The sequence below is a fragment of the Ciona robusta genome, chromosome 4 (assembly GCF_009617815.1).
Source record: "Ciona robusta chromosome 4, ASM961781v2".
In the NCBI taxonomy this organism is placed as follows: domain Eukaryota; kingdom Metazoa; phylum Chordata; class Ascidiacea; order Phlebobranchia; family Cionidae; genus Ciona; species Ciona robusta.
In genome coordinates, this window is record NC_143238.1 from 6210334 (window position 1) to 6238308 (window position 27975).

Here is a 27975-nt window from a genome sequence, read left to right on the forward strand (position 1 = left end):
TCTTCTATTGCTCTGTTTCAATAAGTCGTTAAAATATCTTTTCACGAATACGATTGCCTAAGTTTACTTTATGGTAGACCGCCGCTTACTTCTGTGTTAAAATTTATGCACTTTTAATAATAGTACTTCCTGCACTGCCATACCTACTTAGGAACGACCTTGCCCTAAACGCTGAGTTATTTTAGGACTTATCTTTATCGGGAGAAGCGCTAATCCACTGTGTTATAAAACCCAGACTGATCTACAAAGGCGAGATGGCCAGTGTGTAGGAGACATTCAGTGCACATTTCTTTGACAACACAATTCTTGAACAGATTCAATCAATAACTGAATGAAAAGCAACATAAGGAGATGCTCTGATCTAACCATCGTTTGTCATGTAAAGCGGTACAGCTGTCAAGCGCATCTATATATTCGCGTTTCACCACTGACGTGATTCGAATATTAAACTCGTCTGGGTTCCACTGGTATCCAGTTTCAAGCGCGATTCAAAAATACATATTAAGTGTCAAAGCGAGTTGGGTTCGACACTGTGTTACGGAATTCGGTCTTTAGCAAATGACCTGTAATACGATGACCTATGAATACTCTTTATTTGCTTTTACTTTGACTGAATGGTCACTTTGTTCCTTCACGATATTTTTAACCTACATTTCTTTCCAGTCGTAATTCCCAATATATATAGCATTGTGAGGGAATGTGGGACACCTTTAACGTATAGTATCCAAAAATCCTGATCGTGTTTTAAACAATTAAGAACGGTCTATAGGAGTAGTGAGGGTATACACTTTAAAGTTCCGTATTTGATACCAAATGAGACAAGAAAATAAAATAAAAAAGTGTCCCATCTTCCCCACCCTACTATACTTTTTACATTTTCCTGTAACTAAAGTATTTTAAATACACAATTCTACATTCTTTTATTATCAATAATTTAACTCGGGAGCTTAATTTAATTCGTCCGATTAATACACTTGCTTTAGCTTCTCTCTAAACACGCCTGACTGTGACAACTCCTGAAACAGGAAGAACAATGTTCAGGAGCTGTACAAACCATAAATGGAGCAATCTGTAATGGAATATTAATGTCTTCGTTGTTGAAGAACGGCCGCTCAATAACTGACCCTTTCAAATCGGATAGCAACGTATAGGAGCTCACGGGTAAGCATTACTATAAACGCACATATGTTGCATTTGACCGTAGTGACCTTTCTGTTTAAAAAACCTTAGAATTCCAAATCGGGCAAAAAAGCGCACCAAATCAGATATACGAAAAAAAAAAAAAAAAAAAACGAAAAAAAAAATTAAATTAAATAACAAATTAAAGTTTAAAAAAGATTTTCGTTTGACGAGGTACATAAATAGGGTGGGGGAAGGTGGGACACCTTTAGCAAATATTATTCAAAAACCTTTTTTAATTCTTTGAATGTTATTTGTTTACTACCGAACAGAACGAGAAAATCGAATGATAAGGTGTCCCATCTTTCCCCACCATATTTATGTACCTCGTCAAACGAAAATCTTTTTTAAACTTTTAAGTCTTTACAAAACAATATGTTCATATAACCTATTAAACGCCTAGCGACAATTTTAACTTAAATTTAAAAGTGACATGGAAAAATCAAAAGGCTCTTTGTGAATACGGTTTATCTTCATTATTACTTGGTGACCACCCAAAGCTTCTATATAGTCCTCATTATAAAACGGCAATGCTTTTGCGTTTGTGCTATGACGTCACGCCAAAGATAATTCAATTCTTTGACGTATACCATGCCACCCAGTGGTAAAACTATTTATTGGTGTAGCAACCACGCTAATTTCTTTCAATTAAATGTTAATGTGTTTTAACCGTGTTTTACCAGCTATTGTTTTTTATTTAACCATATCGATGTAAGAAATAAAAGTTAGTATTACTGTGCCGTGTGTTTGAGAAAGTTCTCTTTACAACTTTGCTTGCATGTGGTATTCGTAGACCAAGCTATCAATGTTGGTGTCTTTAGATTACCATTTATAATGACAATGCGTGTTTTAACAACTGTTGTTTTACCGTTACTAGCCGTCTTTTCGCTTTTGTAAACTTCCGTTCTTCGTCATTGTGACCAAAAAGACAAAATAAATTTTATTCATTCACAATAATTTGTCTAAAATTGGTAAAAATGCGTTGATAAAAAATTACGAACATCATCGTCATTTTTTATGAAGTGACTGCGTGTCACTCATAGAAATCATATATGTTGTCAGCTCGTCGTCTGAAAATGATCCTGTTTGCTACAACCCCTTTTTGGCGTATGACGTCATTTTTATTTATGCAAGTGTTAATGTTGCGGAAAGAAATGCATTCACTCATTTAATCTTAGCATTAGTAAAAATCCAGGGTGTTTTAAGCTCTTGTTTGCTTCAAAATGCAAAGATATGTGTACCAGTTGCACTGCAGCTGTGTAAAGCAGCACCTATATGATATACTGTCCAGGATGTTTTGATATTTGTATAGCATAATAATGACTCACAGCGCAAAAGCAAACACTAAAACTTTAACCTTATTTAGTGTTTATTTAGCGTGTTTCGCTGCCCGCATGGTGTTAAAACTCTCCCCCTCTCAACTAAAATTACCTGTTTCAGAGACTAGTTCGGTTATTTTGAGTTAAAATGGGAGATTATGAAAAGATAGCTGAATATTTTGTGATTGCTGGACTCACAGAGAGTTCTTTGCCTTTGGATGAAGATTTAGCTTTTCCGAATGCGCAACACAAATTAAGTGATCAGCGAAAAGATCCAATTACAGATATTTGTGTGATTGACAGGTAGGTAGTAGGTTAATCATCACATGCCAATTAAAATGTGTTAAAATGATTGGTGGTAGTATAGAATTTGGGGTGCAAGTGGAGAATCTCCCCCCTCACCTTATTTGCTAACCACTAACCCCTATAACCACTAACCCCCTAACCATCAACACTATACTTCACTAGCACCGAAATTGGTGTTAGTGAACCCCCCTATGTTATCTGCTAATCGCAAAGCGTAACAACTAACGGTGAGCCAAATAACCCATATAACCACTGACCCTGCCCCCTAACTACCAACATCCCACACTTTAACCAGTCTAACCTGTAACATACCGAAATATTTTTTATAAATGCCAAAGTTTTCCTATGTTAAAGCTACATTATAATTAGTTTCTATTCAACAGAACACTTGAAGAAACTTGCCCACAAGACTTCACCTGCATTGAATTGACACCAACTGGATTTCCAGCTGATTTAAACCATGGAAGTCTTACCGCCCACAATATATTTTTATGTTACAGAAGGGGAAAGGACAAACCACCTTTAATAGACCTGGGGTAGCCACTAAATATCATCTATTGAATGTGTGCAGATTACAACATTCTATCTAATTTGCCCAAACTTTTTACATGTTGTTGAAAGTCCATTTTTAATTTGGTGCAGAACTGCGAAGTGCAGAACATGGCTTTGTTTATGTAGTTTGCCCAAGCTTTTGTATGTCATTTAAAGTTTATTATACTAGTATTAAACTACTTTAATATCTGTTGTAATAGTTGTATTTTTATTATATATATAAATGTTTTTAAACTGTTTAATTAATGCAATCCAGAAAATACTAGCGTGGCCTGCCTTCTCTGTCACCCCATATTTGGCAGCTAAGATTAACATTTTTTAATTTATTTACCAGGGTTTACTATGAGGGTTTGGAAACAGTAAGATCTGGTATTTCTATTCTGGAAACAACTCCTGCTGGCAGATCAGGAAATGTTAACAATAAAAGTGGTAAGAGTTGTAGTTTTATATATATATATATAAAATGTAATCACAGGTCCAAATTTTAAAATGTCAAGGTACCCTTAGGAGTTTATTACCTTTATTTGTAGCTTGTCACAATATTAAGGTTTATTTGGGAAATAGACTGATCATTGCACTATCACTACTGAATAGTGTTTATTTTAAGACATGTTTGTATGATAGGCTAGTCAATTGTTTTTGCATTTGTACTAGATGCTCATGTGGTCATGTATATATACCATATAATATACCTATAAATAATATTTTGCAATTAATATGCCATGTTCAAGTTTAGAATACCAGAAAAATAAATTAAAAATAAAGATATATATTAATATATATATAATATATATCTTTATATATTTCTTAGTTTTCGTAATTTTTACTTGGTAAATAAAAATGTGTTGGTTTTCAAATTATTCAATTAACATTCCCATTTTGTTATGACATCTTATACAACGGTGTAAGGTGACAATGCAAAGAGTTAGCAGGCAGACTAACTATCTTAGGGATTATAATATAGGTTTAATATGCAAATTTATGTGCTAGGCACTAGAAATTGGGCATATATTTCTGTTTAAGATAGATTTACTCTTATCAATATCATTGAATAAATATTATAAATTATGCCTAAAGAATTTAGTTTGTAAAAGGTTTTAAAATGCTGTTTTTATTTGTGTCCAAATTTGCTAAATGCAGTTCATATAACATACATTCATTTTGACATACTATTGGCATTGCACTTGTTTTTAATGTATGTAATGATGATGTATGGGTTATGGGACATGTATTGCTGGTAGGCCGAATATGTTAAAATATTTGTATTACCAGAGTAAGTGCAGTGAAGTAGTAATAATGCAATTCTCCACCAATTGGTAGAGTATAAACTAAACTGATTTATTACCATATACTGTCATTGTTTGTTTACGTTTGTATGTCATGACTTTTGGCAACTGTTAACTCTAACTTATGTTGAAGTCTCTGAGCGTGCCAGAGAAATAGGATCTTCTCTGTACAATAGAGTTTAACATCAATTGGGAAATCTTAATGTAGTTTTATATATTATAGGCATGGGAAGTCATCCTATTTATCTGACCTACAGAAGAGCAAAGGAAACTGCGCCACAAAACGCTCTTGCTGTCACAGATATTTGTATCATTCTGTCAAATAAAGCTGAAAAGGCACCTTACGCCTTTTGTCAAATAGAGAAAAATCTAAACAAAGGAATTGTGAGTATATAGGCAACTTATTAAGGTATTCATTGTAAAGTTGTGGTTTCATTTGTGTATTTTGTTTTATAATACAGTTCATCCACCTTCATCAAACATATGATTCATTGTAATGTCATATAATAAAATGTTAAATTACAATTACAACCTTATACCCTGCAATTACCATTACATGACTAACCCACAAAACTTCTGATGTTAACATGTCTTAAATTACAGCCTTAAATGCAGAGAACACTAATTATAGTGTTGTTAAAGTAGTGCGTTGCTTATTATGTAAAGGATTTTTCTGTTGTATAGAAAATATTTTGGCTACAAAAAAATTTGGCCTGTTAAGCTGTTATATTAAAAAGGCCAATTTTAATGTGGCTTTTTGTCTAAATGTGGAAAATTTTGTTTTAGAAAAAAGTGGTTTATTATATTGAATAGGCCTATTCTTTATAATAACTTTTGCTTATACCTTATAGGAAAATTATATATTTATTAATTTAAAATAAATTTGATTTTTTACGTTGTTTAGAAACAGTTTTGGGTAATATAAAAATCTGGTTTATTTATTTTAGATATTAGGTTGAAGGATATGTAGGTGAATCAGAATTATCTGAAATGAAATCACGCGCTCTTTTTATGAGTAATGATTTCTTTTCTCCCAACCCATATTCACATTGTGTATGATTTTGTTTTGAAAACAATGTAACTGTAACTCTAGCAAGTAAGCACGCTGGGTTTCATGCTTCAGTTATCATGTGATGTTTATATGTTTCCAGATCGGGTCAAATGTTTTCCTTTGTTATAAAAAGTCAATGAGACAAGTGGATTCCATAGCATTTAAAGCAGGTAAGAAATACATCCAAAATAACACTTTTGCAAATTGAAAGAACTTTTTTTTTCAAATTTAAACATTTTTAAAATTGCACCTTTTTTAAATTTGCACCTTTTTAAGTTTAAACCTGTATTTAATGCTGGCTATTTTTAGTCACCACTGTAGCCTATACACTAATGGAGAACCAGTTTTATGGTGTATGCAGTTCTTCTTTACCTATCTTCCATCTAATATATAACAAGCCTTTTATTCACTTTTAGGTGCATACATCTAAATGAACCTTTTTCTGTTATTTTTATTTTTTTCTTATTGATTTTTACGTTCTACCACCTGTAATGTAGGTTTTATCGGACGTAATTGGTTTTGGTCATATACATCTTTTTGTCTAACAGTTAGTCTTGCTCTTCTTATTATTTGGGCGACTTTTTCCGCATAGCCTACATCAATTCTTAATTCTATCATATATTCTATAGTTTCTTTATTGTAATGCAGGTTTCATTGGCCGGTACCCTGCTGATGATTCTGCCTCATTTTTACTCCCTGATTCTGTCCCTTTATTCTGCTTACCCATGGGTGCAACAATAGAATGTTGGTCAAGTAAAACGCGACACCCACTTCCAACTTTCTCATCATTTGTCCTCACAACAGAAACATCAGATAAGGTAAAACATAAACTTTTCTTTTGATTTATGTTTTCTAAGGCACTAACCTCTCAAAGGAGTTTTTTTGTGTCAAAATAACTGCAAAAGCTGTTTGAATTTCAAAATGTACAAGGCATATTTTAAAAATATTTATTTAGTTTGTGACAATATTTGTTTTATTAGGCCTATTTAATTTGTGAATTACCCCAATTCAGGAAAAACGGTAAATCAAAGAAAATAATAGAGCTATATTGTCCACTTTGGGGTAATGGGCCAATCCTGGCCTAAATCCGAAGACCAATAGCAGACCATACTGCGGAACTTCACCCACATAGAATAGAAATATATATTACTTTGGAGTAATTAACCAATCCTGGCTTGGGACCTATGACGTGCCATATAAAATATAATATTGCTCACCTAAGCTATATATTGTTTCCCAGGTGTTTGGAGCTGTTGTATCATTCTATGAGAGTTATCCTGAAGAAAAACTCACAGACGATCAGAAATATAAGCTTGGTATCTTACGTGGGGACGGACAAAGGTCTAAAACCCCAAGAACCATCCACACCAACAAAGCTATCTGCTTGTTATCAAGATGGCCCATGTTTTCTGCATTTCGAGACTTCCTAATGTATCTATATCGTATGACTGTATCACCCATTGCCCATCAAGTACCAGTGGAAAGGTATTAATAATATTTTCTTTATTTCAGAAAAAAAACAATGTTAAACAAATTTGGTACCCAATGTCACATTTAGTTGCTACTTGCTAAATTGCATTGTCTGCAATTGGGCAGAGTTGACTGTGTTTTTAATGCCTGTTTTAGTGTTTTATTTATTATTTCTCTAGATCTATTGACTGCAAGTTTGACTGTATCCAAGAAAATATTACTAGAAATAACATTTTCAACAAAATATTATCATGTTGCTGTGTTAAACATCCTAAATATTTTTGTTAAATTTATGCAATTTTAAACAAATTTGGTACGCAATGTTACCTTTAGTTGCTTAATTGCTTCGTCTGCAATTAAGCAAAGTTAACAGTGTTTTAATGCCCTGTTTTATTTATTATTTCTCAATAGACCTATTGACTGCAGGTTTGACTTTATCCAAAATAACATTTTTCACCAATTATTACCAAGTTGCTTTATTAAACATTCTAAATATTTTTGTTAGAGTTTATGCACAATGTATCAATTTATACTGTTTTCTTTGAAAAACAATTTATACTGTTCTTCCACAAAAATAGAATCTTTATTATTTTTCCCTAATAACTTTATATGATTTTGTCAATAAATGTTTTCTGTTCAATCAATGTATTATTTTGTTTGTTTTTTTACTAAATTTTAAAGTTTTTTTTTAAAATAAATCTATGTATTGTTCATCTATAGACACATAGCACACTTCATGCACAATGTGCCTTTCCCAACCTCTCAAAGACCAAGAGTACAATACCAGGTTTGCCATCGTTTATGACTTCTCCCTATACTAACATTGTAAACTTTATAATCTAAAATTTTCCTTGTGGAATGCTATTTAACCTAATGATATCTTTACTTCAATTATTTTATTTTATAACAAAAAAAACTATCAATTTGTTATATAAAAAGTTTTTATTTTATTTTACAAAAAAACTAGGTACAAAAAAAATAATATATATACATGTCTGCAAAAAAAATGTATAAAAAATGAAATTATATAAGTGTTTTTGTTTCAGATGTCTCCTATGCACACAACAATAATCACAAGACCACAGATAACACCAATTCCATTAAGGTACAGTTCTGTTCATGCAGTTTTGTAATATTATTACATTATGTGTATTTTATGAGTTTAATTATATTTGATGTCGGTGAGATCCTTTTCAGGGGCCAAGATTTGGGTCATATTTGGCCCATTACCCACAACACCCAGTATTTTATTTATGCTTTTATTTAGTTTTATACTTTTAGTCATAATTGCTATTTTTCATATTTTAAACACTTGTTTATGGTTTGATCCTCAGTGGAGCATCTTTCCTCGCTCTTCTGGACGATTTGGGTCCAGAGAACACCCTAACGCTTCTTGTCCTCGCACTCACTGAGCATAAGATTGTCATTCATTCACTAAGACCTGCAGAAATTACTTGTGTAGCAGAAGCATTGATTACTGTAAGTGTTTCCACAATATTTGTTTCATTTAAAACATGAATGAACGAATTTAACTATTCCTTGCATGGCGGGGTAACAACATTCGTTATAACACAGGTGTTTTGTTTTATACACCTTATACCTGTTTACGATTTTAAAATTAGTTTTTTATCTTTTAAATGTATGTGATAGAAGCAGTAGCACGAACCTTTGGGATAAAGCCAGGGGTTACTAACCACTGCCCTGGTACCGGAAAAACATGGTATAATTTGTTTCTTTCCATTTAAACCAACTTTATTGCCCAATGTGACTTGCAGTTGCTCTGCAATTGAGTAGTACAGTTCACTTTGTTTTTATTGCCTGTTTTACTCTTTTATTTAATATTTCTTTATTGACCTAATAACTGCGCGTTTACTGCCTCCAAGGAAATATTATTGTTTGTTGCTAATGCAAAACTTTTTTTTGAGTCTAATTTTACATTGGTTTATAAAACAAATATATATAATATATATATTTTTTCCTTATTGAAAATAATCTCTTAGCAGTTTATCTGGTATAAAAAGTTTTGCCGGATAGCAGACAAAAAATCGGAAATACATTACGTTTTACACCAGATGAGCCGCTGAAAGAATATTTACATCATGCCTGGTATCAAAAGTAACAGAATGTTTACTTTTGGGGTTTAACAGTTACTAGTTTTGAATGAAAATTCGTTTCCTATCCAAGCCTATGTACAAGGAAACCCTCTTATATCATTCATTTCTATATTGATTTTTAATTCCTTTCCAATCAACAGTTATTGTTTCCATTCAAATGGCAATGTACGTACGTCCCACTTTGCCCCCTGGAGATGGGATATGTAATGGAGGCTCCATGTCCATTCATAGTAGGGGTGGATTCAAGATATTTTGACATCTATGAACCACCATCTGATGTTGCTTGTGTGAACTTGGACACAAATAGCATTACAATGTAAGTATGGCTAACATTATAGTTTTCAGAAATCATGAACATTTTTGCCACCAATGAATTCATTATGCTATTTAGTGGCAATCCTTTAGCTGGCCCAGTTTTATTCTGTAAATGTCCAGTGGACTATTTTTATAATTAAATGGGTTAAGGAAATAATATTAGGATAATGAATTTAATTCTATACCTATATGATAAATCCGAAAATTCTTAATTGCTACTTAGCATTTAAGACAATGGGCAACTCGACATTTATAAATATATTCGTTTATTATAAATTGGGATGCACATTACAGAATTTCGAATCCATGAGATTAGAATCCTTTTGTATTCGAATCTAATTACGGGATTCGGTATTCTGTTTAAAGAGGTCATCACACGTCATCTCATATACTATATTACCAATTTTTGAAACTTATTAATTTTGAAAAAAAAAATTTTGTGTTTGTGGGACTTTCGAGGTAAACGTTTCGTAACGTCTTTTCATAGACTGCTATACGTTTCATGACGCAAAAACTACCTATTAGTACAATTTTTGATCATTTTACAGCTCATGATCCTACAAGGCTGCTATGAAAGAGTCAATAAACTGACTTTTGTATGTAAAATTATTTTTTCCTATAAATATAAAAAGATTCGAAATTCTAGATTCGAAATAAAGTATTCTAGGATATCCTAGAATACCTAATTATTCTGTAATGTGCATCCCTAATTATAAACCATTATAAACATGATGATTTTCCATAGGACCTCTTTCATATAGCATAGAACACAGACACATTGGAATCAGTGAATCTTATTGAATGTATTCAAATAATAAAGCAAGTCACAAATTACTAATTATAAAGACAGTCACACACACCATAAGAGCCACGTATGGCTTTATTTTGTAATGGAAGAATATATAAATCAATTTTCTGCTTAATGAGAATCAATTATATTTAATTATCATTTTGTTTCTAAATTAAATATTGCCAATTGTCTGGAGTTTGTACAGTTTGAATGCTCAGACTGCTAATAAAATAGTGACAGTATAAAAAAAAAAAAAAATTTGAGTCAAAAGAAAAATTGAGTCAAAAAGAGTCCATTTTGCATTTTTACTAAAATATTGCGATTTTTGTAATAAATATTTGCTAATATACAATTTTGCAATTAAATTTCGCTAATTTTCAATTTTTGCCAGTAATTTTTGTTAAGATCCAATTTTGCGTTTAAATGTTGGTTTGCGACTAAATGTTGCTCTTTTTCTTCAGGATGGAGGAAAAGAAGAGCATTAGTTGGAAGCTTCTTCCAAAGAAACCAGCCAAGCTCCTTAAATCAACTCTTCAAAAATACTTTAAGGAGGTAAAGGAGTGCCCACGGGAGGATTCAAATGGAGGGACGATGATGTCGCTTCAAGATCCTGATATTTCAAGGACAGAGCGCCACCGAAAGATAGACCTTGCGATACAAGTATGTGATATATAGTAGAGTGGAGAAAGATAGAAATGTTTTCAATCTATTTTCTTGTCCCATTTGGTCGTAAATAAAGACCACTCGAAGAATTATAAAAAACCGTATCCCAACGACTCCAATAGACCGTTTTAATTGTTTAAACCTCGATCAGGATATTTGGATATTATGTGCTAAAGTGTCCTACCCCACTATATATGCTGTTGGTACCAGGCATTTTAACAGTTTAACAAAGACATTTGGACAATTTAAGTAATCATAAAATCGATAAAAAAAAGATTTTTTTTGTGTCCAAAGTTTTAAATACAAAATAATAAAGTTTTTAGTCCAAAAAACTCCATATTATTCTTAGGAAGCCGTATTGAAACTCACTACATCGATGATGAAAGGTTATCGCCAGTTTCTCCTCCCAATTACTGAGGCTCCTAACTCTGGTACAACTGACCCATCTTCACTATTTAATATACAAGGTGTGTATATACGTAAGCAGTGGCACAGCCAAGGGGTAGGGTTTGGGGGTTATTCCCCTCACCTCTAAAAAAAATATTTATAAAAGAAAAGGACCCTCTCCCCTCTATTTTTTTCTGGCTGCATCACTGTATGGAAGCCTAGAACAAAAAGGGTATCTCCTGTGGTCCACAGACAAAACAAATGCGGACCTTTACTACTGTAAAGAACAAATGATGGTGTTTAAGTTACCCAGCCTGTTTAAACTGATATCTTTAACTGCACCATTATATATGTAAGGTCCCACTGCATGGCATGCCATGTGTCCTAGGATTGAGGCCAGGATTGGCTCATTACATTAATATCTTCAATGCCTATTTCCAGTATCATTCTCCCATGAAAAACCTTTTCTTATTACATGAAAATTGTTCCCATGTTAAAAGCCTCTTCCTACTATAGGAGTATTATCCTTGGTGAAAAAACTCTTTTCATCACAGAATTTGTTCGCTCCCGTGAAAGATCCAGTCAGCGCTTTTTTAATTCCCTCGTTGGAACTCAGCTCTTCTCCTCCTTCATCGAGGAGCGATGTTTAACATCCTCCACTGGTATGTCGGATGGGATCTCGGGAAGATCAGGAAGTCTCGTCTTCTTTGATGAATGTATAGATCGTCTCACACCAGACCATGATCACGTACATCTCATTGAAACAGATTCACAAATAAGGTAAGACATTAATTACAATCAGGGAAAACTGGGTAAAATTTGTTTTTTTAAATGTTTATTATACATTTTTTTAATGTGTTTTTTAAATATATGTTTTCTTTTGTATTTTTTTTTACTTTTACTAACATTTATTGGGTTGAAACTTTATTACTTTTTGTCTGCTGCTGGTTACAACTTGTGTTTCCTAAACAGCGACCATACTGTTATGATCATGCCACCTGATGAAAAGGGACTCCCACCTGGAGTGGGGTACCAATACACCACATTTCCTGACCTAACGGATGAGTTGTTCATCCTTAATGATGAAGATGCGGGGATGAACAACGACGGCTCCACACGGAGCAGAAGGAAGTCTGAGACCTTCACATTTGGACATCGAACAAAGCAAGAATTAAGGACAATGCAAAAGGTGTGTTTTTTTGTCGGGTAATGTGCCCACTGTTGCCTAAATCCATGGTCCCATGGTGTACCTTTCATATAACCTCATTAATATAAAACAGAATGTGCAAATACAGTGTTGGGGTGATGGGCCAAATCTGGCATAAATCCTAGGTCCTCAAGGACATCACCCATATAGAATGGAATGTGTGTCCACCAGATGAGCTTCTAAAGGCTTATTTACATTATGCCTGGTAACAAAAGTAACAGAATATACATATTCTGTTTCAGTTCACAACCGTAGCAGCATCAAACAAGCTATATTTGTAACAGGAGACTAGTATTTCAGCAATATTTCAGTTTCACAAACTTAATCAACCACATAGGATATAGAATAGAATGTTTGTCTTTAAAAGATGATTTACATTATACCTTGTAGCAGAAGTAACAGAATATATATTTTCTGTTCCAGTTGTCCAAGTTCCACAGCGGTGATCCCCAACTTTGGGCCAGATTGTTAATGAGCCATACATATGGTGCATGGTTTGCCTGCTTACCTGCTTTTGTCATTGAATGTCGTCACAAATCTGCTGCATTACGAACTGCACATGATGCCCTGCATAGTCTAAAGGACAAAAACTGCATTCCTTTACCTGATGAAACATACTACAGGATGCTCCTACACTTATGCTCTGTATACAACAAGCCAGCTCTTGCTGTGAGAGTGTTTCAGTTCGTACGAAAGACTGGGATCCAATTAAGTGCGATAACCTATGGACTTTATAATAAAGCTGTGTTGGAAGGGACATGGCCATCTTCTAATAGGGATGGGTGAGTTTCCATTTCAAATAAAAAAGCTCTAATTAACTATACTTTTAGTTGCTTTTTTTTATTTTAATATTTTTCAGTCTTACGTGCAACATTACCGCATACAACCTTGGCGGTCCCAATTTTTAGCCGAGTGCTGAGCGCTATCATTACTTTATAAACATCTTCGGATATTTGGGGTAATGGGCCAACTCTAGCTGAATCCTAGATCCCATGGCGTGCCACAATGGGGGACCTTAAGTTCATAAAATAAGATAGAATAATAAACATCTTATAAAAGTTCCCATAGAAAAATTTAATGTTGTCTTTTTTTATAAATCTTAATGCAAGCAATAACAGTAACCCATGGCACCTCAATAAACATCTTGACATATTTGGTGTAGTGGGTAAACTCTAGCCTTAATCCTAGCTGTAGGACCAATAGCGTGCAACACTGTGGGATCTACTCATACAGCATAGAAAAGTTTTCTTATATAAGTTCTATGTTCGACACCTATCTTTCAGGTATATGCTGTGGTTAAAACTCCGAAACGTATTTCTTGCCACGAGGAAATTCCGTTACGGTCTTCGTCGTTACTCCAAGATGGCTGGGTCAGATGTCAGCTCCGATCTCGATTCTACGAGCCATGCGAGCGTGGAGAGCAACCACACGATGTCTCATCCTCCTCCTGTTCCGGATGTTCGTGTGGAGGAGCCGGATCATCCTCCACAGAAGACACAAGAAGTAAGATTACAATCGATCACAAATGAAGAAGATTGTAAAAGCACCGGTGAGTTGATGTTTTAACTGATAAATTTAACCAATCATTAACAAATTAAACTTAAGTTTTCATTGATAAATGAAGCCAATGTTTAATGTTTTAGTTAATAAACTGAACTATTGAATTTAGTTATTAACATTAGTCAGGTTATATTCTGTTACTTCTGCTACCGGGCATAATGTAAATAACCTTTTTGCGGCTTGTCTAGTTTAAAACTAAGTGTAATTCAGATGCTTTTATTCGGCAAGACTTCATCAGGGAATGTAGTCAAAATAATTTATATTAGCTTCTACATGCATTAAGTGGTTAACGAGTCATACCAATAAATATCAAAATTTTGGTAGTAATACTTAATGACTACTGTTAAAATTGTTCCACTTTTTGTTAAAACTGTTCCAATATTTGTTAAGCCTGTTCTTACTGATAGCCTACTTAGGTGGACAAAGTGACCACGGATACAACTCGATGCCTAAAGAACAAATAAGACGAGGTTCTCCACACAAAGGATTAAAAGTTACACAAAGTGTAAAGGCAACCCTTACTGAAGAACAACCACAAATTCAAGGTAATTTAGGATGAATGTTTGGCGCAGCCAGGGGGTTCGAGACTTGCAACCAACCCTTTTATAAAACATATATTTTATGAGTAATATTTTTTCGGAAGTATTTTTTTTTGTGTGTACATATAGTGCCTATTAAGTTGAATGTACAATTCCGTTTATTCCTTTCAAAACGGTACCGTTTTCGAGTCATCGTCATTTATATTTGCACCAGGATATCACTGGTGCTTCTTTTTTGTGTGGCCTCCTAAACTTTTAGTCTTATCTTATTTAGAAGGTCATTGTCAAGGACCTGTGATAAGGGCCAGATTTGGCCCATTACCAATAATATTTTTGGAATAATATTAGTATAACAGTGTTATGTATTCTATATGTTTTAGTCTTATTTTATTTAGAAAGGTATTGGACACTAGGTTTGACCCATTAGAAGTAATTTCACAATGTTAAAGTAAATGGGTGGTTTTCATTGTCACGTTATTGTCAAGAACCTGAGATTTAACCAAGATTTGGCCCATTACCCCTGCAGTAATGTTGCAGTGTTATATATTCTATATGTTTTCCATCTTTTTTAGACGAAAATTCCAAAAAAAATTTGGACTAAAATTCCATCTTTTTTTGACCAAAATTTTTTTAGACCAAAATTTTATTGTTTTTATCTTCTTTAGACCAAAAGCCTCCTTTATCCCCCTCTATATCCCTCCATAACTCCAACAACATGGGTAGAAGTGTGAAGCCACCTAATACACTAGATATCCCTGGACCCCACGGGGATAGGATTATTGAGCAACATACCGATCCCGGGTTAAGAAGCGATGAAACTTTAGTGAATGGAGAGGCAGGAGACCCCATGGCTGTGCTGCATATGGGGAATAAAAGTGGTTAGTTGTATTCTATATGCGTGAGGTCCCACAGGGTGGTATGGGATTTAGGACAGGGTTGACCCATTACCTCAAAACATAACCCCTTTTACCCCAACACCCATAGGAAAGTGGCATGTTGGTTGTTGTAGCATTGTAATTGACTTGCCGTGTAATTAATAATGTTGTCCAGTGGTGCAGCCAGAAAAAAAAGTTTCAATCTAAAAAAAGACCTTTAATTTACGAATACAAACAAATATGTTTGATTTACAAACAAAGGTGTTTTTGTTGGGGGGTTCCGAGTCCGACCCCATGAAACCCCCCTGGCTGCGCCACTGCTCTTGCCCAATTATTGCTGATGTATGGCCATTGTTACAGTAATAATTGGATTTATCTTCACTAGCTTTGGTATTAATGCATGTAATGGTAGAACTGGGTGTGAAACATTCAGGATTTCAAACCATATAAAAATTTTCCTGGTGATATAGAATGGTATAAGGTGTAGGATTAGGGACTTAGCGTAGCATATGATCTAGGTGTACGGAACATATTCATAACTTCAAATAATCGTATAATCTCATACTCCAAATTTCCACATCTTATACCCATTACTCATATTCATACAAGGCACACGCATACAAATTTTAACAAGATATTGCAAGCAGAGTTGACTAATTATAGTTGCATTTATAAAACAGTTATAAACATTTGGTCTGCATCTCCAAGCTCTTCCAAATACCAAATCATATAATAAACCCCAAACTGCATTAATATTATTATTATAACAAACCATATAATACACCTCACGCACAAAATTGGGGGCTTTATAATACACCCCCCCGCACACTGCATGTTTTGCTTATCTCACTCAACTAACAGCATCAGGAGAGGTGATCGGACACCGACCTCGTTCTATCCCAGTGTCCCCAGCTCTACATCGTAAACCAGGCCACAGCAGCTTCATGTTCAAGTCGATTGGAAGCACTGGAAGCACTGGTGGTGCGTCCGGTGACTCAAACACAGCATGCCAAGATAAACAACCGACTAACAACCCTAATGAAAATCTTTCTTCTAACAAAACTAACGTTATGCATGGCAGCAATGGTAGTAAAAGCACAGAATGTAGTGTCCAATTAACTACTAATCAACTTTCTCCAATCAACAATCAATCCAATAAAGGTAGAGAATTTAATTCATGTAATTTCATAATTCTAATTTGCTTTTTTGTGGTAGTTAACAATAACGTATTTTTTTCTAGTTTTGAAAAAAAAAATCCAGTTTTTTTCTATTTTTTTTTAAATTTATTTTTCTAGGTTTTTAAAATTTTTCGGTTTATTAGTGATAAATTACACTCTCCAATGTTATGTTTTCTGTAAAAACAGTTTTTATAAAATGTAGAATTTTTCATTCTTTCTTTTTAAAAGTTTTTGTCTTGGAAAATTAGTAATTTTTTTTAGATTTTTTTTTTAATTATTACGTAGCAAACTTTAATTTAAGTTTTGTTTCTTAAAAAACACTTAAGTATTTAGTTTGGTATATATAATTTTAGTTTTGTTGTACTAATAACATGCTTTCTTTGCATTATTTTTTCAACTAATATCGAAAGCCCAATAATTTAACATGTAACATCCAAAATCTAAGGTCTTCCATTAACCCCTGGTTTGTCTGGTCAAGTTGCCGATGATGTTTTCGAAGGAAAAGAAACTTCTGATGAGAACGTGGTGGGTTGAAGTCAACAATTTTATTAAACCTAATTTAAATGCAATATTTTATTGTACAAATGTTTTCGGAAAAGTTGTCTATTCCATTATTAAGATGTTTTTTTATTTTTTTTGTACGTTTTGAGATTCAATCATGTTTGCTTTTTTGTAAATTTTTATTTAGTTTATAATTTTTTTTTTCTGTTTTGATGCTCAGTAGTGCGACCCCTGAAACCCCCTGGCTGTGCCACTGCACATAATGATAATTAAATTTCATTCATCCAAGTTTCAGCAGCGTAATCACCTTATTTCCCTCGCAGCACAAAACTCAAGTTTCTAAAACCTCACCGAAACTTGTGAATGGGGCAGCGAAAACCCCTGGTGCTTCCCCTGCTACACCAGAACTCACAAACCTCTTTGGAGGAGACGCTAAGTTTCTCTCGAGCCTCAGTGATTCGGATCAGCTCCGATACCAAGAGCTCTGCTCCCACAGGAGTCCCAGCATCAATGAGTCTTCTGATCTCCCAAGGAGTCCAAGATACGCCTCCCTTTCAACATCCAGGACATCAAGAGGAAGAGCAAGCACATCTTTGTTCCCAGGTTCGGAGGAATGTTAGAAATTTAGAAATGACAAATACCCTGTCAGGATCTGGTTATATGAAATACAAAATATACAAAACACCAACAAATTGTATTATATAAGATATATATAGTAGGGTGGGGCAAGATAGAACACCGTTAACACATAATCTCCAAATATCCTTTTCTTGTTTTAATCAATTAACAACAAATTTTATACCAAATGTGTAACAATATTACCAAAGTATTAATAACCATATATTGAACTCCCAGGTGGTAGCAATGCAGGGGGCATTAGCCCACTTATCGGGCAAAAGTTTTTGTTGGAAAACAAACAGTTTGCGGCAAACCGAAGCAACTTTGATAATTTGACGGCTGACGATATAATGTCACCGGGTAATTCTCCATCTCATACAGGGAAGACAAGGTAAGTTGGAGAAAATAACCAGATATACACAATTGCTTTTTTGACTTTTCCGTATTAAGCGTATTAGGAAGTATTTTCAATTTTTAAAAACATATTTTTTTGGCCTAATATTTTTTACAAAAAAAGACCACAAATAGTATTTATTACCTCCTGGAGTAGTTGTTTTGTTATTTCTGTATTAGGTAAATTAATATCTGTATTACTTTTTCGTATAAAGTTCCTTAATAATCAAATATGCAAGAAGTTTTTTTGTCTTCTGTATTTTTAAGTTCTATGTGGGTGAGGTCTTTGTTGTGAACCTGGGTATACGCCAGATTTGGCCCATTACCCCAACCTGTTACCCCAGTGTTGCTATCACAACACTCATCATAAGTATTTATCCCCCCCAAAATATCAAAATTTATTTGCCAGCAGCATCCTTGCGAGGAAGAACCGATCACCGAGTCGGTTAATTGCTTCGTCACCATCGCCACGGAAACGATCACAAACAACGCGCGTCATTGGTGGGTTTGAAATTTAAATTGTCCAATCATGAGTTAAATATTTTTAATAAATGTTTTAGACAGTGGTTAAAAGGTTAATTTGACAATGGTTATAAAGGAATTGGTGCATTTTATATATTGAGAAAAGTGATATACTGGTGATACATATTACAAATTACAATCCAGTAGTATAAAAGAAATACTGTATGATTTAATAATGTAAATGTGATTGTGAATATAACATAACAGTGATACTGACAAGTTTTTTAAACTTTCCTGATCAAATACATGTATTCTGTTATATTTTCCAGGTAGTAACTCACTGGTTGTAGTAGATGGTGTAGCAATGCTTACAAGCACTCCGTTGCGCCCTGTTGTTGAAACTACAGGTACGTGTACGTTATATATTTATATTAGGTTGGGGGAAGATGGGACACTCTTTGCTCTATTTTCTCGTCACATTTAGTAGTAAACAAAGAACATTCAAAGAATTATAAAACTATATCCTCACGACTCCCATAGACTGTTGTTAATTGATTGAAACAGGATCAGGATATTTGGATATTATGTGCTAAAGGTGTCCCGTCTTCCTCCATCCTACTATTATATGTATTATATTAATAATGTTATGTATATGTGTATATTTGTACATATATGTATAATAATAAAAGGCAGCCCTTAAAATTGGTTAGTGTAATTCTTTAGTGTTTCATCTGGTAAAAACGTAGTGTAATTCCTTTGTTTCGTCTGTCATATGGCAAGACTTTATCAGGGAGTGTGGCTTGCCGGACAAAACACCAAAAGTACACCATATTATATATATTTTAACCATTCACTATCATATTTCAATTATCCATAAACCCACAGCTCCTACAGACCCATTGTCCGCCACCGATTCGAGCAACGCTGGAAATCCAACTTCACTTACTCGTAAAACATCTGCTCCAAACCTTAACAAACAAAGAGTGGAGAGACAGGACATCAGCCACCTTGCAACTGACCCACTGTCGCCTTACTCTAAAGGAACTTCTCCTGAAGTTGTGGAATCTGTACCAGTACCAGGAATTTCTATGAGTATGTATTACTATTTGAAGTAATGGGCCAGTTCTGGCCTAAATCCTAGGACCTATGGCGGGCTACGCTGCAGGACCCCATATAGCATAGAATAGAATGTATCACAATTGGGAGTCTGGGACCCTGGTATAATGTTTTTTAAATATAAAAAGAAGAAAAAACATAACTAATTTAAAACTTTTCTCAAATTTACCCTTACAAATTATTTCAAATTCTCACTTTTCAAAAGCTGCGAAGTTATAGTAAATTTTTTTAAAACCAATATTTTTAATTTTTTTTTAAATTATTTTTTTTTCAAAATTTTTAGGTCGTTCCACAAACAGTTTAAGTCGCCACCTCGTTGATGAAATTGAAGACTATTTGAAGCGAGACGAGCTGGTTCGATGTTCCTCGGATGCCACTCTCATCGCTCATCAGATGGAGAGGGTGGAAAAGACAAAGAATGAAATTAATGCTGTAAGATATATATTTAAATATAATATGTAGAGATTAATACTGTGAGATTTTGTGATATATTATAGTGGGGTGAAAGATGTGTAATCTTTTTATTCTATTTTCTTATCCCATTAAGTCTTAAGCAAAAAACATTCAAAAAATTAATAAACCGTATCCTAATATAATGTATCTATATGTATGGCTATAATGTACAGAGATCAACACTAAAGTTTTGATATATTACACGTTTCACTTTTTATATTTATATTTTTATTAGAAAAAAATGTCCATTACCCCAAAATTTCTGTTATTGGTAGTAATTTTAAAAATAATTGGTTAAAAATTGTTCTATTTATTTGCTTAGTTACCAGAGGTGTTGAATGAAGATGGAGAATCAAGTCCGAACACTCAGCGTAAAAATGAAAATATGGGTTTAGTCAGGTAATCTGTAACATTTGTAGTATGTAGTACTGTGGGGGAAGATGGGACACTTTAGCACCTAATATTCAAATATCGTGATCGTGTTTTAAACAATAAACAACAGTTTATGGAAGTCGTGAGGATATGGTTTTAAATTCTTCGAATGTTCTTTGTTTACTAGCAAATGGATCGAGAAAATAGAATGAAAAGGTGTCCCATCTTCCCCCACCCTACTATATATATATAATTTGGTATAACACATTGCAGAAACAAACAGTTTTAGTTTTTTTAATATTTCTATTTTTTAGTAAATGTAACATTTAATTTGAGTGGTTATAAAGGCTTGGGTGCATTTTATATATTGGTAAGAGAGATATACTTATAGTATAACAACCCAACAGTATAAATAATGTAGATTCTTATCTGTCTGTGCAGGTGGAGGCCTAATGTGCTTATCTGGTATAAAAACGTATTGTATTTCTGACATTTCGTCTGCTGTCTGGCAAGACTTTCTTAGACAAAACAAAACTTCGAAAATGGACGACCTTTATTTATAGCGGTTAAAAAACTAAAATAACAATGTATATATATATAACATAATAGCCGTACTGACCAACTTACTATAATTTACAGATCCAACACTTTCCACAACGATCAATCCACCCCCTCTAATACTTGGTTCAGTTCAGGCTCAAAATTCAACAGTTTATTGAAAGCCACCACAGTTGGCATGGCAACCAAAGCAAAGAAGGTCGCCTCCAATCTCGCCAAGGATCTAAATGAAACTATGCAAGCAAGTCTGGCATACTATACACCAGAAAAAGTAAGAAAATTTATAAAAAGTTGTTTATTTTAAGTAATAGAAGTGTTTACCCTCATAGGATGGACCTGAATAGTGAATCAAAACAAAGGCAATTTTTTACCGAAAAAGTCAAAATAAGTATAATATTAAAAAATATGTCTGGCACCAACAAAAAACATTTAAAGCACGAACAAAAGCAAAGTTTGGTAAATCACGTTCATGATTAAAAACATATTTACATTCAATTTTAAGAAAAAGATGATCGGAACACCTAGCAGACAAAATAGCCATTCATATTTATTCTGTTATTTTCTGCAGATCAAAGGTTCATTAACAGACTTAACTGGTAATTCCCAAGAAGACATCAGACCATCAAATGAAGAACCATCAGCTAAGCGGAATCTTGAGGCCAAAGGATTTGATCTTTACAGCAGTCAATCGAGTCTAAGGAGCAGTGATAGCTTACACAGTGCAATAGATTCAAAACCGGGTTTGTATATTATTGTATTGGTTGGTTTATACAGTGTATTTATACGAAGTTAGGCACATGGCACGGATACTGGATTTAAACCCGCTGTGGGCGTATGTGTCACACAACCCCTTAGTGACCACTGGGTTGGAGCAATTGACATTAAATTCTTTCCCAAGGACACATACGCCCACAATGGTAAAAGTTACAGCATTGCTGGAATGTGTTTTAATGCCCCTCATGCTCACTGTCAAGTTTCAACATAAGATAGTTCTTATAAAACATTACAAAAAACAATTAACCCCAAAGTTACTTCGAAAGCAGGCACGAGGTGTATGATAGCGAACACAATTTCTTTACAATTCTTGGTACATTTTCTTCAAATTTTTATTGTTTCTGATTTTAAGGTGATCGAGTGAAACGGCGACCTGGTGGTAAACATCGACCACAGAAACTTGAACGACCTCTCAGTATGCCACAGTTTGGTAAGTAAACATGTTATAATACTGTGGTTTTCAAACTGCATCAGTGGTGGGGTAGCCAGAAATAAGAGGGTGGTGGGTCTAAAAACACTTTTTTTTAACCTTCAAATAAAAATTTGCAACGATAAAAGTTCGGAATCCATTTTTCTAATAGAATGTGGAGTAATGATTTGGTACTAACGAAATGCATTGAGATAATGGGCCAATTCTGGCCTAGAGCATAGGACCCATGACGTACCAGCTGTGGGACCTCACCCACATAGAATAAAATGCTCCATTTTAATAAATATAAAATATATATAGTAATAAATTAATTACAGTATTGTAACTTAGAATTTAATTTTTACCTTTGGTTTGACACACCCCGTTTTTATTTTTCCTGAGGATGTCATGTTTATGCTGACATCTTAATATGATGTCATAATGAGTTGATAATCTTTAGATTCTGGAAGTGGAAACATTCCTCCTCTTGCGTCATCTTATCTTTCCATCCCCGGCGTAAATTCAACCGATCCCAACATCACGTCATCCATGACTTCTTTAAACAATAAAGTAAGATTGGGCTTATTGTGAAGGGTGCTAGGATACGTAACAGACAAAAATCCGATCAATTGTTTAATAAAAGAAATAAATTTCGCCTTAATGGCATCTTCGGTATCTTAAAGTAAGAATGCGCTTACAGAAAATTTGTAATATTTAAAAAGATTTTACAATAATTACCTTAAAACAATGTTAAATTAAAGAACAATCTGCCTAATTCTAACTGTAATAAAGTCTGCAAATTTAGGTTGTTATTTTCTGTTTTAACTTTTCATTTTTTATTTGTTCCTGTTTTCATTTATTTCTTTTTCATTTCATTTATTTCTTTTTCAGGTGTTATTTTCTGTTTTAACTTTTCATTTTTTATTTGTTCCTGTTTTCATTTATTTCTTTTTCATTTCATTTATTTCTTTTTCAGGTGTTATTTCCTGTTTTAACTTTTTTATTTGTTTGTCTCATTCCAGGGCACATCAGATGTTGAAGTAACGATCAGCAGTTGTTCAAAGTGCCATAAATGCGGAAGTCTTGTTTATGATGAAGAAATAATGGCTGGGTGGATTGCTGATGAATCAAGTCTGAATACTCAGTAAGATTTTTAGTGGGTGGGGTCCTACAGTGTGGCTTGCCATAGGGCCTAGGATTTAGGCCAGGATTAGCCCATTACCCAAATGCTATTTTTATAGCTAGCAGAACAAAATCAATTTTTAAGGGATATTTCTTGAAATGTGTTTATCAAATAATCTTTAAGTTAAAAAAGGACGCCCCAAATTATGAGTTCAATCTGTTTTAATCATATTGGCAATCTACCTTAAACTGACATGCCATTTAGGATATCAGAAGAGCCACCAAATATGCAATTGAAATACTCTATTTTTTTTTCTGTGTTTAAAATTTTTTATTAAAATTATTATTTTATTATTTTGTTTTATTTTTCAGTTGTCCTTTCTGTAACTCTCTATTTGTGCCATTCCTTAACATTGAGATAAAGGTAAGATCATGTTATACAAGCTTTTATATTACTTTGGTTAGAATTAGGGCTACCATATTACTAAATGCTTGAAAAAATGTTTTTTTTACTATTTTGTCAAAATAAGTGTTTTGTTTTTTTGTCGGGCAATTTTTTTTATTTCACTGTTTTGCCAAATTAACTGTTGTTTTTTTTTGAATTTTATTTTGAAGTAAATTTTTTTTTTTTCAATTTTTTTTGTAGTATTTTTCTTAACATTGATTACCAAGCAATAACTTTATGTTTCTATAAAGGATTTCCGGCAGTCCGAGTCCAACAAATTCCACGCTTCAAATTTCCTCTCAACCTCACATGAGAAGATATCGGACTCTACAAATAAAACCACAGAATCTCTTTCACCAGTTGCTGAAGGCTATGCCGGTTCATTTGTCCTCCCCCTCACACCAGATGCTACAATACAGAGCCCGGACTTGCAGCAAAATCAAGCTGCTGATAAGTCATGTGTTGAACAATCAGAACAGAAACCACAACTAATGCCCACACCCCCCAACACACCACTACTGATTGATATCGGGACCACCGACACCCAAACCACCCCCACTACACCAACAAACAGTAATTTTAACTCGTTGCCAAAGGATTTAAACCCAACTCCATCATCAAGGTATGTTGAATGTAACAGCTATTATAGCACGGGTGTTCTGTTTCATACACCACGTGCCAGCTTACAAGTCACACCGTATGTAACTTTGTGAGTAATTATTGTTTTAGCAGGTGCACTAACCACTGCCACAGCACCAGATACATAAAATTATTCAATTTAACTAAACAAAAAACATTGTATTAATGAGACATTTATCATTAAAATATATTGTTTAAGACCGTCTAGGTGTTGGGGTAACGGGCAAACCCTGGCCTTAATCCCACGTTCTATGACATGCCTCACCATATGATCTACCCTTACAGAATATAAGTGTTTAATTACTGTATTTATAACATGAGCTTTATATTACAGTGATAACCCCCCTCATTCTCCATTATCAAACAAATCTTCTGCTACAGAGGTAAGCTTACATTAACATTTGTATTGAATAAATGAATGTAACTTAATATTACTCTAGCGTGGTGGAAACTACTTTTGTTATAACACTGATGTTCTGTTTCATACACTTCATGCTCGCTAACAAGTTAACTTTGGGGGTAATAATTTTTTTAGATTTTTTTTTCTGTATGATTGACAACTTTGACAACCCATTACCAACCACTGGGCTGAAGTAATTGCCATTAAACAGTCTTGCTTAAGGCCAAAGACTTATATGCTCACAATCGTAGAAGCGGCCAACTTCGAACCCGTAAACGCAGGCATGCTACCATTATGCCACGGTGCTTGACATTATCTCAATAATACAACATAGTCATCACAGGAAAGCCACAGTGCAGGGATGAGCCTCGGAGACAGCCAGTCTGAGTTAAACGGGCCATCTGTATCTCAGATACTTGAACCAGTGACCGTTCCCTACCTAAGTTCACTTGTTTTGCGAAAAGAATTGGAAAATCTGCTTGAATACGAAGGAACAAAAGTCTTACTGGAGCCTGGTTTCGTTGACCATCATCCTATTATATATTGGAACTTGGTGGGTTGGTATTTAGGTTAATAAGCTTTTAACATCGAGTGTTTATTTATACACTGCTTGTTAACTGTTGGATTAAATAAATATCCTTTGCACGCTGTGAGTGCAACAGCCACACTTTTTAACTGGCACTCTTTTTTACACTTTTTATCCATAGTGTGTTTTAACAACTGTTGTTTGGTTGTTATTTCCCTCTTTTTACCTTTAAAATACAATGATTTTTATTATGCCCAATTGCCCAATTTCTAGGACGCATGATGACATGCCACACTGCAGGGACCTCATCATATAGAATAGAATGGAATAAAATAAAATAGTTTTTCGAAGAGATAAATAAATCGAAGAGATAAATAAATCTTATGTGATCTTCCAGGTTTGGTGCTTCAGGCGATTGAATCTTCACTCGAATCTTTACAAGATTTTACTTCGATCGCAACTTCTGCAACAAAATTCAAAGGTCCCCTCCAACAAAAAGGACAATGTTGTCATACACCTCATGTGGGATAACCTTAAACTACATTTGGATGGAGACAAACCACCTTTATATTGTGCCTGGCATCAAAGTAAGTGGTATTTAAATAATGTTGCAATTGTAACAAACATTAAGAGTAAAATTTGGCCAAAATTGTTGTAATTATAAATCAAATCAAAATGTTTCGTTAAAGTTAATTTAGCCAAAGTTGTTCTAATTTTTAATTGTGACAAAATCTTTATTACCAATTAAATTTTGCCAAATATAAGATCCAATGTTAATTATAAATTGCGTCAAAATTTTTTCTTTATATTAAAGTAAAAAAATCTTTGTTTTTCAACAAAATATTTCTTTTACAGTAATGACGAATGGTCCAAGTGAAGAATATCAATCGTACTCCCAATCTTTCCTCTCCGATATAAAGGAAAGCATCATGCAGGATGATGTGTTGGGGCCATTAGTTGCGGTGCTAAACGAACTGAATGTACAACATGGGATTCGCAGAAGTGCTTATCGGGAAATTCTCTACTTCATTATTGTAGCTCTTGGGAAAGCTTCAATCGACACAAGTGAGTTTATATTTGAATAAAAATATGGACGTTGCCATTTAGGCGAAATATTTATATTATATTATACAATTTTGCTAGACTTGACTTTTGTCTGTTATTTTTCTATTTGACCAACAGACTGCTGATGCCATTTAAGCAAAATATACGCCCTTTTTTATGGACTGCTATGTCATTTTTCAATTCAAATTTCGCCTAAATGGCATTGTTAGACTGAAATATATATTTTATATTATTCAAATTGGTAGACTTGATTTTTATCTGTTACATCATGTTTCCCAGATGCTTACTATGTAGGTTTTGTATAATTTTTTATGCTAACTGTTTTTTAATGCTAACTGTTTGTTATATTATGAGCATAGCCGTACACCTCATGCTTACTGTTGGTTAAACTATATATGTATTTATACACCTCATGCTTACTGTTGGTTACACTATATATGTATTTATACACCTCATGCTCACTGTGTGTATATATATATACCACTACATTCCCCAACACTACTACAGTTCCTATGTCAAAATACGACACCATTATTTTAAATTACATTTTTTACATTAAAACATTTATGAGTTGATTCGGCCGAATTTATTCAGCACAAATGAACCAATATTCGGTTTGGGCCGAAACGTTTTTTAACGATTCGGTGCATCACTGTTTTTAAGTACATTTCTTACATTAAAATACTTTTTATTTCAGTTGCATTTGACCGTGAATATCGTCGAGCGTTCGAACTTCTCAGTCCTGCAGAGCGTGCCCTCACTCATAAATGCGACCGTCCACCAAATGATCACGCAATTGACTGCCGTGAAATATTTGGTGAACTCGACCTTTATAAATAAAATAGCACGCCAATATTATGTTGTAACAATCGTCACTGTGACGTTTAAGGGTGCTATAGTGGTTGCGTATAGCTTTACATTCACAAGTTGCAAGCTTTTTAATATTCGTATGTTAAAGGGTTTTACCGTCGTCTAAATGCGTACAATGTTATAAACAAACGTTGCAAAATTGCAATGTGTTCGTATTGTTTAATGTGCTTTTGTAACTTTAAATTGCCGTCTCAACTAAGTCGTGCACAATTTTGCAAAAATATGCAAGAACAAACAAAGGAATCAGCTTTGTGTTTATTTCTTTGCTAGTTTTTCATAACATTAAAATATTGTTAACCAAAATGTCCTATTATCGTCAAATAACGTTGTATATGTTGATTTTATTTCAGTAACTGCCATATTTTTAATTGAAACCTTAAATTTTGAGTCAATTTGGTTGACACAGTCGTGGTAAAGCTGCTTTTGCATGATATATTTAATAAACGCTTATCATGATCGTG

General features: G+C 33.8%; 1 protein-coding gene across 6 annotated transcripts; it reads left to right on the forward strand.

The window, feature by feature from the left end:
* Positions 1-2596: 2596 nt before the first annotated feature.
* LOC149737110 (C-myc promoter-binding protein-like) lies at positions 2597-27975 on the forward strand. Of its 6 annotated transcripts, none has more exons than XM_089877635.1 (40): positions 2597-2801; positions 3188-3340; positions 3691-3785; positions 4866-5026; positions 5794-5863; positions 6342-6511; positions 6934-7178; positions 7884-7950; positions 8210-8268; positions 8498-8642; positions 9418-9593; positions 10844-11042; positions 11395-11512; positions 11987-12212; positions 12405-12621; positions 13063-13421; positions 13923-14188; positions 14607-14744; positions 15404-15616; positions 16475-16774; positions 17237-17316; positions 17616-17895; positions 18148-18301; positions 18713-18804; positions 19095-19172; positions 19651-19857; positions 20165-20313; positions 20657-20733; positions 21346-21535; positions 21833-22004; positions 22391-22468; positions 22908-23017; positions 23470-23591; positions 23942-23993; positions 24266-24636; positions 24988-25036; positions 25388-25606; positions 25977-26166; positions 26435-26644; positions 27342-27975. In XM_089877635.1, the coding sequence occupies exons 1-40, from the start codon at positions 2647-2649 to the stop codon at positions 27482-27484; spliced, it is 6555 nt and encodes a 2184-aa protein (XP_089733761.1). In that variant the 5' UTR covers positions 2597-2646; the 3' UTR covers positions 27485-27975. The 6 variants fall into 6 exon arrangements, with proteins under 6 accessions (XP_089733761.1, XP_089733765.1, XP_089733762.1 ...); XM_089877639.1 differs by having other exon boundaries at positions 19660-19857; XM_089877636.1 differs by having other exon boundaries at positions 18716-18804.